Here is a 12652-nt window from a genome sequence, read left to right on the forward strand (position 1 = left end):
GGGTTTGAATCCACAGCCCAGGAGCTATGAGGCCCCACTGTTACGTGCTGTGCCACTGTGCTGCCCGATTTGAAAACTAGTTTTAAAACAATGAGTGAATGAATGAAGGAAGGAAGAAAGCTGTATTAATTCCAAAGGGAAATTAAACTAATTTGCTGCAACATGCAGTGTACATTGTAACCTCACACTTGCGAACAGACAAACAGTGTATTTAGAAATGGGTTGGAGATTCATTTTGTGTGATTTTTTTCAGGTCAGGTTGCGTTCCAGATCTTCAGGCTGACCGCACCACTTGGCCTACTCTGTGCTGTTTTTTATTCCCTTTGGGCTTCTGTCTATTTTGGGCTTGTTTTCCTCTGCCCGTCAACGGCACGGTCCCGTCTGCCGTTTTGTTCTCAGGTTCGTGTGGAAAGCAGAATAGCCAGATGCTGTTTTGGGGGATCATTTAGAGTGGGCGGGTGCTTCCCGCTCTTCCTGAAGAAGCTAATTGATTAAAGCAAATTGATTATTGCTCTTGTCTTGAATGTGTATGAAAGTGTCAGAGATCAAAACTATTAATAGAGAATGACAAAATTGGGTGTTGCTCCTAGGAGAAGTGTAGCTCTGTTGAAAGAGGACATTTCTTTAAGTAACGGGGTGGATTCCGTTTGGCAACAAACTGCCGTTTTCACCAATGGCTGTCAGAATCTTTTTTCAGATCAGAGTTATCAGCTCCTTTGATTTATCATGTTTGAATATGATTTTCCTCAAAGCTGGCCTATAAATATCCAGGGATGGTTTAAGAAGTTCACTCAGCGAAACACTGTCTAATCTCTCACTGTTATGGTTGTAGTGAAGATGAAACGCTTATAAAGTTGTTACCAAATTGCTGCAAACGGTTGAAACGGTTCATGGTAAGTTTACCGCAAATAAATGTGGGATGCCGAGCATTTCGGAATGTTAACGGGAAGGGATGTGAATAAGTCTGTTGTTTGTTGACATAAAGCACGTGATGAAAAATTTTAGCTGTCATGCATCTGCGGTTTATTTTATGGGCCTGAGCTGTGGGATTATCTTCCTCGCTATAATATAAATGGCATTATGTGGCTAAGATTAGACACAGAACCGTGCTGGTAGCCTTTGGTTCCGTGCAACAGTTAACAACATGCTGACCCTGCTGTGGTTTTGAACTACAAGATAGGTTTCATACCTTGATTTGTAGAGCAAAATGCAACTTTGCCGTGGTGCCCCTGGCAGGACTGTTTAGTTACCCTCTCTGAGGGCGACGCATCTTCCCTCGGGATTTGGTGCAGAACATTTGCAAGTGCCAATACGCCTGGGTCTTGCCCGTCGAATGTGTCATTTGTTGTTTCGTCTTGTATTTGAAGATATGGACGTTGGATCATACCTGTAGGCCTTGGTATGAAGGTGTGAAGAGGCACTTGTGGCAGGGGGCTCTGCAGTGGCCCCCTCTGCGTGAACTGGCGGGCAGCCAACATCCGCAGGAGCCTCTGGACCCTAATTGAATGTGACTGCCCACAACAGCTGTAATTCAATGTATCTATTATGCAGACCCTAACCGAAAAAGACGTGTGTTGTTGGGGAGAATGCAGTGGTGTGTTGGTAGGGGAGGGTGGGTAAACTTTCGTCTTAATCCGACATTTTGTTTGCTCCTCTTCTTCCACCACGTGAGTTGCCAGCAATTCTCAAACCCTCTTCAGGCTTTCGCCACTGTTTATAGTTTGACATCTTGGATGGTGGTTGGATTCACCCACTTCCGACAAGTGAGCAGAGCAGAGCAGTGATGAAATCCCACATTAGAATGGAAACTTCTCTCTTAGATGAGGTCAAAATAACCCGTGAAGTTTCTGTTTTCAGTCCCTGGCCAACTCTTCGTGCCTCGATCAGAACACCTGACATAAGTGATGGTTTTCTACTCCTTGCTCCTGACTCTCTAATCTCCGCTAGCATGTCGGTGGAAGGTCCTGAGCCAATCCCAGACTTTGTCTGTAAGCGGTAAGGAAATGAAGGTTAATACCCTTATGTGATGAACGTATCCGCTCTGTAGAATTAGCTTGCCTTAAGGCATTTGAATGCTCTTGTCTACCTAGTAGGTGGCCAGGTGATGGGCCGATGACTCCATTCGCCATAAACCGAGGTCAGCTCAGGAGCTAGGATGTCTTGTACATGGAAGTGCTCGGAGCGTTGGGCATTACTGGGGCGAGGAAGAGGGCCGTAACAGAGGATTCAAGCTTCATGTAGGTAGAGCTTTTCCCTACCTGATGCCAGGGCTTTGTGTTCCTGCTACACTGGGAGGATGTCTCGGGGGGGGGTCCTTGCCCGCACCCCCCTCACTCCCTGTACTCTGCATTCTGCAGTGGCGGCGCTCGGGCTGCGGAAAAGGTTAGTGCCGGGCTCCAGGTAACGACAGCGCTGTTCCCTGCAAAGCTTCACGAGCGCCGCGTCCCCAGTGACCGTCTGATGTACTGTTCCACAAGCGCACAGGCATACTGGCGCGCATATGTGTTGGGGTGAACACACAAACATCCGCTCTGCACGCGTTTGTTTCCACTGGATGATTTCCCGTGTGCCTCATTTCTTCTTTATTTGCTGCAGCTGAGACTGCCGTGCCTTCTCTAATAGTGAGTGCGACAAGCGATTTAGTCACTTCGACGCTGAAGAAACCTGAATCTTTTGAAAAACACAAATTCTGGTTTCGCTCATTTGACCCCCTGTATCTTTCTTTGTGGAAACTTGTTATATTCCAGTTTAATGCCTATTTGTAGATTCTGTCCGAAGGTAAAGTGGTACCTGTGGGTTGAAAGGGTCACACAATGAATGTCTGAATCTGCAATGGTGTTTATGAAGTCCAGTCAATGTCAGTCTGTAGGGAATGTAACAAAACCTTGTTAATGCAGTTTTGGGATATTCCTGTAGAGTTTCGTCAGTTGGAGTGAATGAGGAGACGAGAGAATTCCTGTTTCAGTTTGTTTCATTGTTTCTTTCTTGTTTGTCTCACGTCTCCGCAGGAAGGATGAGAAGGAGTATGCACTGAAACAAATCGAAGGTACTGGAATATCGATGTCGGCGTGCAGGGAGATTGCGGTGAGTGGACAGACTGCAAACAGTTATGAACATGGTGCCCTTTCGTGGCGGAGATATATGTGTGTTTTTTGGAACAAGTCACCCCTTGGTCTAAAAAAAATCCCCTGGTCCGGAATGGCCTGTTGTACATTAGATTCTCATTATATGCCATTTCTACCTTCCTGACAGATTCCTACTGGATGTTTATTTATGTGGCCTTTTTCATGATCCCTTTCCATAACATCATCCTCCGAGTGTCCAGTCACGGGGATTTTTACCGAAGTTGTAACTACGATGCCTTCCCCTCATCCCAGTAGTATGGTACCTTTGCTGAGAACCCAGTGCTCTTACCAGTCCATCCCCTGCATCAGAATTGACTGTGCCAGTGATTTAGCTGAGCCAGAGGACTCATCTGAACCAATGTAGCTCAAACGAAGGGCTCCTCCACTGCACATTTCTGCACCAAAACAAGAACGACATGTGTACAACATTGTATGGATACACTGTGCGCTCCAACCACATGATCCCTCCTGCCGCGCGCCATTTCCTGTTATAGTTCCAGAAAGGTCATTAAAACAAATAGCATGTGGCTCGATCGAATTAACCTCACGCGCCAATTCCAGCTCTCAGCCTCTGTAGGCAGCCCCAACGCACAGCAGATCAGCAGAGGAGCAGCACCGAACAAAGCCGGGCAGAGCAGAGCAGCAGGGCATTGTGGTTCACTGAGTGCTACGAGATGTGATAAACCACGATAAATGTGTTTCGCTATCGATCCCACCCCTTGAGGCACTCGGAGCAGGACCTCTTACGCAAGAAGGTCTGCATTCCATTCCAGGAGCACAGATATATGGCGTTGCTGCAGAACAGGAGCGATGCTGTAAGGTCATTGCTGTCACCACGGTGACTGGGGTGTTACTCTGTCTCTTATGGGCAGTTGTCTCTGACTGACTGATATGTCATCTTTTTCCATTTATTAATTTTCCTCCCGACAGCAGGATTGCATTTATGCAGCGCGTTCTGGTTTCTGTAAACACAGCGGCAGTTGAAATGTATTTTTAAATAATTTCTCTGTGACTGGTGTACAGAGGTTTATGCCTTATCTTTATATTTTGGAATTCTTTGACTTTTTTGTAGGGAGGTGGTGGGGAAATGGAGGCCTCTGGCCTTCGAACCTCCCGTTGGATAAGAGACACATAGAAGTCGTCTTCCAGAAGGACCCATGCATTTCCGTTTATGTTAAGGTGTCACCTTCTTCTAAATAAAGAAAGGAACAGGTTTAGTTCAGCAGCTCTAATGCAAATGATTTGTTCTCTATAAATATTAAATTAGTTATTTTTTTGTTTGATGCCTTTGTCCAGTACAGCTTTCAATGATAGGCTTGTACACTAAGCTACTTACAATGATCTACCCATTCTCAAAAGTACAGCAGCAGGCATCAGGATTCGAACATGGGTCCTTCCAGTGGATGATGATGGCTCTAAGCACTAGGCTACCCGCTGGCCCTAAATAAACTTTCCTCTCAGAATTTTGCAGCTTGTAATGGAAGGATGTTTAGAAACCGATGCAGATGTCACACACACAAACAACTACGATTATAAGCTGTAGATTAAAAGGCCTGCTGAAAAATGTAGAGGTTTTGAAAGTGACAAACCACTACATCACACACAGAGGAAAAATTTTGTTCTTAAAATGACTGCAGTTGCCCTTTGAGCCCTGTGGAATGTGTTTGGTTGTTTTTCCCCATCACAAGACTAAACTGACTCATTTGCTGAGGTCCCTGAAAAATCTCAGGCTGCTGTAATTTGTGTGAAAAATGGGGATGTCTTTGGACATCATTGTAGTGCAACAACTTAAATATTTCTGTCAGAGACCTGGTCAAACGGCCTTAGATCTAAGGCTCTCAATGTTGCGTTCCTCCTGGGATCGGCTTTTTACGGTGCGGTATGTCTGGGTGAGCGAGGTCGTGGAGAGGCATCGGTCCGCCATTGGTGGATTTGCAAACTAGGCATAGAATGACAAGGAAAGGAGGAGGAGGGAGAGAGAGAAGAGAGAATGGGTTCCTGGAAAAAAAATGCTGTGAAAACACAGAGGTTGTTATTTTTAGAAGAGGGGTCATCAGCAAGCTGGCAGTAATCGGCCAAGCTCCCAAGCCCCCACCACCACTCCTGGAGAGACAGAGAAATGGATATCGTAGTGCGCAGAGTGCTGTGTGCGAGGGTGGGAGGTGGTGGAGGTGCCAGGGGAACCTGTCCAAGTCATGGGGGTTGATGGATACTTGTCTTCGGCATCAAGGGGCGGGAAGCCATCTGAATCTCTGTCCTGCTCAGCACAGGTCGTGGTCACTGACAACAGCCCAGCACCTGAATTTGTTACTGACTTGAAATGACAGACCAGATAGTTAGTTAGTTATACCTACTACCCCTGCTGACCAGAGCTGTCCAGGCATCTCTGTCCTGAGACAGTCTCCCAAGCTGCTCCCAGGTATGGCCAACCTCTTGAAATCTACCTCCAGGTCACAGCACCAAGTGTTTCTTGGACAGCCTCTTTTCCTCTTCTCTTGGGGGTTCCATGTGAGGACTTGTCCGGTAGTGCTGGAAGCTGGTCTGCGAAGGGTGTGGCGTATCCATCTCCAACGTTGTCGGAGAACCTCTTGATCTGCTGTCTTGTACGTTGCCACAGTTCCTGGTTGCTAATGGTGTCGGGCCAGCAAATCTAGAGGATCCTTCCCAGACAGGTGTTAATAAAGGTCTGGATCTTCTTGATGGTGATAACAGTAGATCAGAGCATGCAGAGTAGGAAATTTTATGAAGAAAAGCATTTCAATTCCTGGAATTTCTCATTTGAGGGCATTACATAATAAGAAATGTAAATGTAATCCATCCAGCCATCAATTACCAATGGATAATTACCTATCCCAGGAGCTCAGGGTACACTGGGTACAGGGTACACTGTGGACAGGATGCCAGTCCTTTGCAGAGTAATTCTACATTATGTGAACATGTATACACACTAAGAGCAACTTTAATTCACCAGTTCACCTGGAATGCTTGCCTTTGGACTGTGGGAGGAAACTGGATGATGTTGAGTGTCACTGCATTGTCCAAAGTATGTTCTTGGTTGTATGCGTTGCGCTTTGACTAACGCAGCAACCATGGCCCCAGGCGTCCTGCACCATGTAGCTGCTGTTCCACGCCAGGGGGTCCTGCCTTCCAACCAAAAGCTTAGACAGATGGCAGGCTACATCCCACGCTCATCACCAGCTCGGTGTGTGTGAATATAAAGGGGACACATGCACCTCAGCTGGACTCAACGTCAGACAAGGGTTGCAGGAAGGTCTCATCATAGGCTGAATAGTCTTTTTGTTGTTGTTAGTCAGTCAGTCCATCGCTGCGGGGATCCTGGCCCATCACCTCACCGCAAGGTTTCCAGAGGTTCAATAACTTAATTTAATAACGAACCCAGAAGCAACACCGTATTGGTTCCAGAACCAAACTATATCCTTCAGTTGTTGTCGATTTCGGCTTATTGTATTACTTTAGTTAGTTACTCGACTGTGTGAAGAGTCCTGCAGAAAAAGTAAAAAAGTATCTCCCTCTTCGGCTGTTTCACACATGGGATAGTTCTTTGGCTGTAATACAACATAGGCTGCCTCCCTCCCCAGCTGGAATCCCATGCTCTGTTTCACAGGAGAGGACAAGGATTTGGGGATGACTGTTGGTGGAGGTCAGCAGGTGGGTGTATTGCTATCCCCTGACTAGGCCTGGCCTGGCGTGACATGACTGCAGCCCTCGGGCCTTCTCTGAACCCATATCACACTGCAAAAACCAGCTTCGCTTGTCCAGAACTGCTTGGGCGAGCTGAACAAAGGCTTCTTTGTGCCGCCACCCGTCCCGTTCGCTAGAGCCGCGCCAAGGCTGGAAATGTGTCCCTCCATGTCCACTGCTGGAAATGCTTTGTGGCCAACTGTTACTAGTGTAAAGTCTCAAAACAGTTCTCGGAATTGCCCTGTTTCCCAGAATTGTCTCTTGATAAGTTTAAAAAGACCAGGAGATGTATACTTTCACACATGCCTTTGCCACCTGCTTACAAACAAAATGAGCCAGACCTTGACATTGGTCAAGAAGACCTGGAGAGTGTTTATAGCTGGATTGGCTCTGCCAGTAAGCTGTAGCTGATGAAAATGAAAGGAATTCCCCCCCGTTGGTATTAAAATTGGCTTTTTGTGGGACTCCTGGGGTGCAGTCTGAACCTTTGAAGAAAACAACATCGCTGGTCATGAACATAACTATATAATAAACCAATCTGTCCATTCATACAGATCTTTAAAGGTCTGTTGTTTGACATGGAATTACCTGGGTTTTACCTTGGACTTCTCTCCTCCCACAAGCCATTGTGCCACAGGAGACATTGTTTAGTTAATACTTAATTTAATCCAGCCGTGACGACAGACGCAGTAAGATGACCTGGGCAGACCAGTTTGGTCTTGTCTCATGCACTCACAGCACGGTGTTTCCTAACACAACGTTTGTCAGCGGAAGGTGCTCACCAGCAAAGGTGTAATGATCCTTACCTAATAGACCTGCAAAGTGGGCTTCTTCAGGAGAAGTGACCTGGACGGCCTTGCTAGGTGGAGTTTTGCTGGGTGACCCCTGTTTACACTGCTGGATATCATAAATAATTTGGGCAGCAGAGGCCCTTAGCATCAAACGGGTATAAAAACAAGCATCTTGACCTTCTTCTCTCAACTAGAGAATTTTTTGTGTACATTTTCTTTAGGTTTATGTTGGCCAGTTGCGTTGGCATCTTGGAGGGGCTGTTTGAAAGCTCCCAGAAGGAGTTCTGCACTCCATTTCAGTTCAGGGGACTCTGCTGTCTGCTACTGTGTGCAACCATGGCAACGATGGGCAGCCTGTAAGATTTACTGAACCCGTATTAGGAGCTTTCAGACAAGGCTGTTACTGTGGGGTCCGTCCTCACCTTGCAGCAAGGTCCTTATTTTGAATTCTGTATTCTTGTTTTTAACAATCTCGTGCTTACTGTGTTCCTTGAACCTGTCATCCAGGACTCCTGTCTAATGGGTCCCATGGGATTGAAGTCTCCAGCATAAATTTAGTTCTCAGCATAAATGTGCTTTGACTTAGCTTAACATGGAATCTACTTCGAGTGCCAGCACCTCTTGTCTAAGACAATTGGGAAGGCAGGAGACTTTGGAACAGACTTTTGCCTTAAACAATTCTTATTATTTGTTACTTCCTCGGACTGAGAGGACCTGTTATCGACCGTTCTTGAGTTGAGCCAACCTTCCGGAAGACAGGTCAAAGTAACACTCTCTCAGACTGCCAAGGTTTTGCAACCAACTGTATACGATGACCACACTTAGAAAGCAAAAACTTTTGTACAAGGACATCCCCAAAAAGCTACGAAGGGTGAGAGATGAGCACTAAAGTAGCGATAAGCCAGGTGGGAACCAGGATCTCTATGGGTTTTTTGTCTATGGCGTTCCAGTCTGTCAACCTACTAGACTTACCAACTGGTCCTGTGGGAGAGGTGTAGCAGTCTCTGTGAAGATGGTCATTATATCTTTGCTTAGTCAACATTTTAATCCAAAGGCACTGAGTTTTTAGCCATTTATGCAGCTCAGAGCTTTACTGAAGCCATTCAGATTAAGTGCTGTGAACAAGGAAACCACAGTGGGACTTCTCCTGGGAGTAGGTCTGGGAACCTTCAAGCATGTCACCTTCTATTATACAAGCTCCTTCACTTGGACACTGACCCTGGTGGATCAGCCGTCTCGTTTACTGCATGTTTTGGTTGTGTTTGTGAAGAAGCCAGGCTGTTGTCTGGCCCTCGCTCTGTTGCTGGGGACGAAGAGTCAACGCCTGCCGAAATTCCCTTCTTGTAAAGGCGCGGTCATTAGCTGGACACAACGCAGCCCTAAAAGCCATTACGGTGACAGTCTAGTGCCGGTAGCTAGACATTAACGTACCTAGTAGGAAAGCTGTGCTGCCAACGGGAACCTCAGGGCCAAGTAAATTAATCACAGGTTGAACCTGCCTGGACTAACCCCGGTTGACGTACATGTTTTCCAAAATGAAGCTTTTTTTGAGTGAGTGAGGTCAGAGGGCATCTCCTGAGCAGCAGAGACACTTCCAGCCCCAGAGGCCAGAGAGCAGAGCATCTGCCGCTACCAATGCACCGTAAGCTTCTCGTGTCATTTAGCCAAGCGCAGAGGAGTTTTTTTTTTTTTTTTTTTCGTGCACGTTTACTGAGGCTGAGTAAACACGAACACGTAGGGCGTCACCCAATTGGCCTCTGTCTAAGCATGGTATTTAATTTCAGCCTGTGACAACCCCGGTCTGCTACATAGCTAGCCAGGCTGAATCGTTAATCATTCTCCCTCTGCCCAGCCCAGGCAGCTTTCTGCTGCCTCACCCTGCTCTCTGTTTTTACTCTTCTTTTTCTGCTCTCTTCCTCCCTTGTTTTGTTCCCGGAGAGCCGAAATAACCGATATCCATTGTGACTACTCCTTTTTCGAAACAATCGAAGAATAGCTGGGGTAACAATGGTGGAATTGTTTTGCGGGAACAAAAAGCTTGCTTCGGGAATTCAGAAGTGGTGGCACTGTGCAGATGTTTGAGAAGGAAAACAACACGACGAGCGTATATTTACATCCATTGATTTCTTTTGGCCAAACACCTGCGTATATCTCCCACGATAGGTTTCAAGTACTGAACGCACGTGCAAGCGTCCGCTGTATATTGCTCCGTTGACAAGATTCTGTATGTCGTAGCTCTTATCATTCCATGAGCAGATGGATTTGTGCTCCGTTCACCGACACAAATCCGAACCTGAACGCCAACCACCAAAATAGTTCCTCTCATTTATTCCATTCCTGCAAGTGTCTTTAAAAAAACTCAGCTAACAGCTTTGTTTTTTTCCTAAACTCTGAGCAGTTATGGGGATTATGAGTTTTTATGGCGAGTGGCGATCTGAAATGACCTTTGGTCGGTTAACCCACACACATTTTTCTTAGTTGTTTTTCCAAGAAAGTTGAATAAGGATAGGGGAAGACAAGCCTTGCGCTTTCCACGTTACACAAGCTAGTCCTGCCGAGCATTCTCCCGGAGGCTTCAGTCCTGCTCGCTGGAGCTCCGTGGTCTGCATCCAGAGTCCAGGCAGCCCCCAGAAGCAAAGCTCTGCAGCCGCTGGCTGTGCTTTCTCTGGAGTCTCTGGACAGCATCCAATCAGAACTATGTGCAGTTGCAGTGAAAACTTGAAGGCACTTGACTGCTTGTTTTTCTCCTTTCCCTTCTGCTGCAAGTCTCAAGAAAACATCCCGTCGGATTAGATTTTATTCCTCATTCTCCAGCGTTTGGTTATTTCTTTTTTTTTTTTTCAAACCAGTTGGCACCAAAATCTGTCTCTCTTCATTGAAAATGAAGTGTTTGCAAAGATGCAGCAGTGTTTGAGACCAATACACTGAAATGGTGTGTATTGGTTCTGATGTTTACACAGAGCAAAACATGCCAAAAACATCATCATGCCACACTTTGCTCTCGGCATAGTAATTTACTCCCTCATTTTTTTTAGAGCAGAAATCCAGTCCACTCATAATCAATGTTGAATCAATAGGTGGTTCAGTACACAGGGATCTCTTGTGGAAAAGCCATAGAATTAACATGTGTCCAGTTATCGATGGAAGGTTGATGGAACTACCAGAACCCTGAGGTATCATGTACCTGTGGCCTCTGTTTAATCCACCTGGAACACTGAGTCCATGAGCCATTCACGTTATCCTGGTGAATACTCTTAGGAGGGCATTGGTCACTGAGGTCACAATCAGTGGATCTTGGTGGAGGATTGAACGTATAAATGGCAATAAAGCTTCTTGACTTGAGTTGGGAAAATTGAATGCATCGAAGAGCCCACCTACTCCTGTCGAAGTAAAATCAGAATTTCCCTACAATGAAAGTGAATAAACAGGAACTGTTTGGCTCTGTGCCTTTATTCATGCATGTGTGTGCGCGGAGAAGTGTATTCACCTCCAAAGGATCCTGTTTGGAGTATAAGAGCTCAAAGAAACTGGTGTGGAACAACAGAGCCGGGGGGTTGTGCCGTAAGCTCATGGCTTACGAACACAATGCTGTGTCACCAGCCAGGGATTAGTCCCCCAACATGAACACCAGCCAGAGTGGCCTGTCCTTCATGTCACCGCCAAGCCCAACAGGCACACAGACAGCATGTGACATGCGCTTTTAGGGGACAAAGGTTATTGCGACCTCACTGTATCAGAGTCCACAGCGTCCCCATCTGCCTTGCGAGACACTGGCGTCCTACGCGGCAGGGCAAGTCAGCACCAGCAAGTCCAGTTCCTTGCACCACGTCTGGTCCATCAAGGGCCAGATGAGCAGAGTCCGCACTTTAGGTCAGGTGGGACAAAGCACCTGTTGGCAATCAATGTACATAATAAATTTTCATAGGGTGGAAGTACAGGCCCCAGCTTGCATGCACCTTAATACTCCAGCACAGTGCTGTTTTTCCCTTTGAGAGGCAATGCTTTGGATGGGCAGGGGTCATAAGCTCATTGCTACTTGGATACGTGGATTCCAGGTGAGTAACTGTTATTATAAAATAATAATGTAGGAAAGCGCTAATAAGAAAAATAAAATAGTTATTCAACTGTTTTTTTTTTTTTTTAATTATCCAAAAAGAATATGGTAAACATGTTGACAGTCTGCTTGCCTCTGTGTGTGTTTATGTGAAGGGGCATAAGAGGAATCTCTCCACGGTTAATGCGATGATAATGACTGCTGCAGCGAGGCTTTGCGCAGCTGTATGTCACTGTCTCACTGGAACAAGGCCACATGATCTCCTGGGTTTGGAGTAGGACTGGGTCATGACCCTGTGCAGGGTGGCGATTACGTAACCTCCTGACCCCTCGCTTCGACTACACCCTGATGCCACTGGCCTACTGCTCCATTGAGGCACAGACGTCCCTCTTAAATGCAGCCTGTAAACGGATCCTCTGTACCTCTTAAAATGTTCAATCTGGTGTCCCGTTTTAAAGGGAACTTAAAAATTTAAAAAAAAAAAAAAAGGAGGTTTGTGTTGACATTTTTGTGTCTGAGCATTGACAGAAGAGATGTAGACAGGTGGGAGACACAGTATGGTAGATTTGTGTGATGGTAGCAGTATTGTACCAGTAAATTACCATAGTCCACACAGCAGGAGGCATGTAAGGAATGGAAATCTATACGTTTCTTAGTGTGAGCAGGTTCACTGGGGAGACCCACTGGGGTGGTAACAACGATGTGAAACTGCAGACTCAACTGTTGGGTTTCTCTCTTTCACTCTCTGTCTCTCGGGGTTCTTCTTCAACAGTGCAGTGCGTTCAATAGCAACCCAACCTGAAAGATCAACAAAGGATAACATGATCTCTCAGTGTTACAAATAAGACCCTTTTTCCTGGAAGCCTTCTCGTATTTGTGTTTCTCATACTTTAATGGCCTGCAGACTCGTACTGAGCATTTATCTTGCGCCACAATTGATAACACAGAATTATTGTTCTCTTGTTGAATTTATGTTGGTT

General features: G+C 46.1%; 1 protein-coding gene across 2 annotated transcripts in view; it reads left to right on the forward strand.

Annotated features, from left to right (window-relative positions):
• Window positions 1–12652, forward strand: part of cdk19 (cyclin dependent kinase 19) — a 31074-nt gene that overhangs the window by 1997 nt on the left and 16425 nt on the right. For both annotated transcript variants that reach the window (XM_018743936.2, XM_018743935.2), the window contains exon 2: window positions 3009–3084. In XM_018743936.2, coding sequence (XP_018599452.2) covers window positions 3061–3084 — 24 coding nt within the window. In that variant the 5' untranslated portion in view covers window positions 3009–3060. The remainder of the gene's footprint in view (window positions 1–3008; window positions 3085–12652) is intronic.

This window comes from Scleropages formosus, chromosome 1 (assembly GCF_900964775.1).
Source record: "Scleropages formosus chromosome 1, fSclFor1.1, whole genome shotgun sequence".
Classification (NCBI taxonomy): domain Eukaryota; kingdom Metazoa; phylum Chordata; class Actinopteri; order Osteoglossiformes; family Osteoglossidae; genus Scleropages; species Scleropages formosus.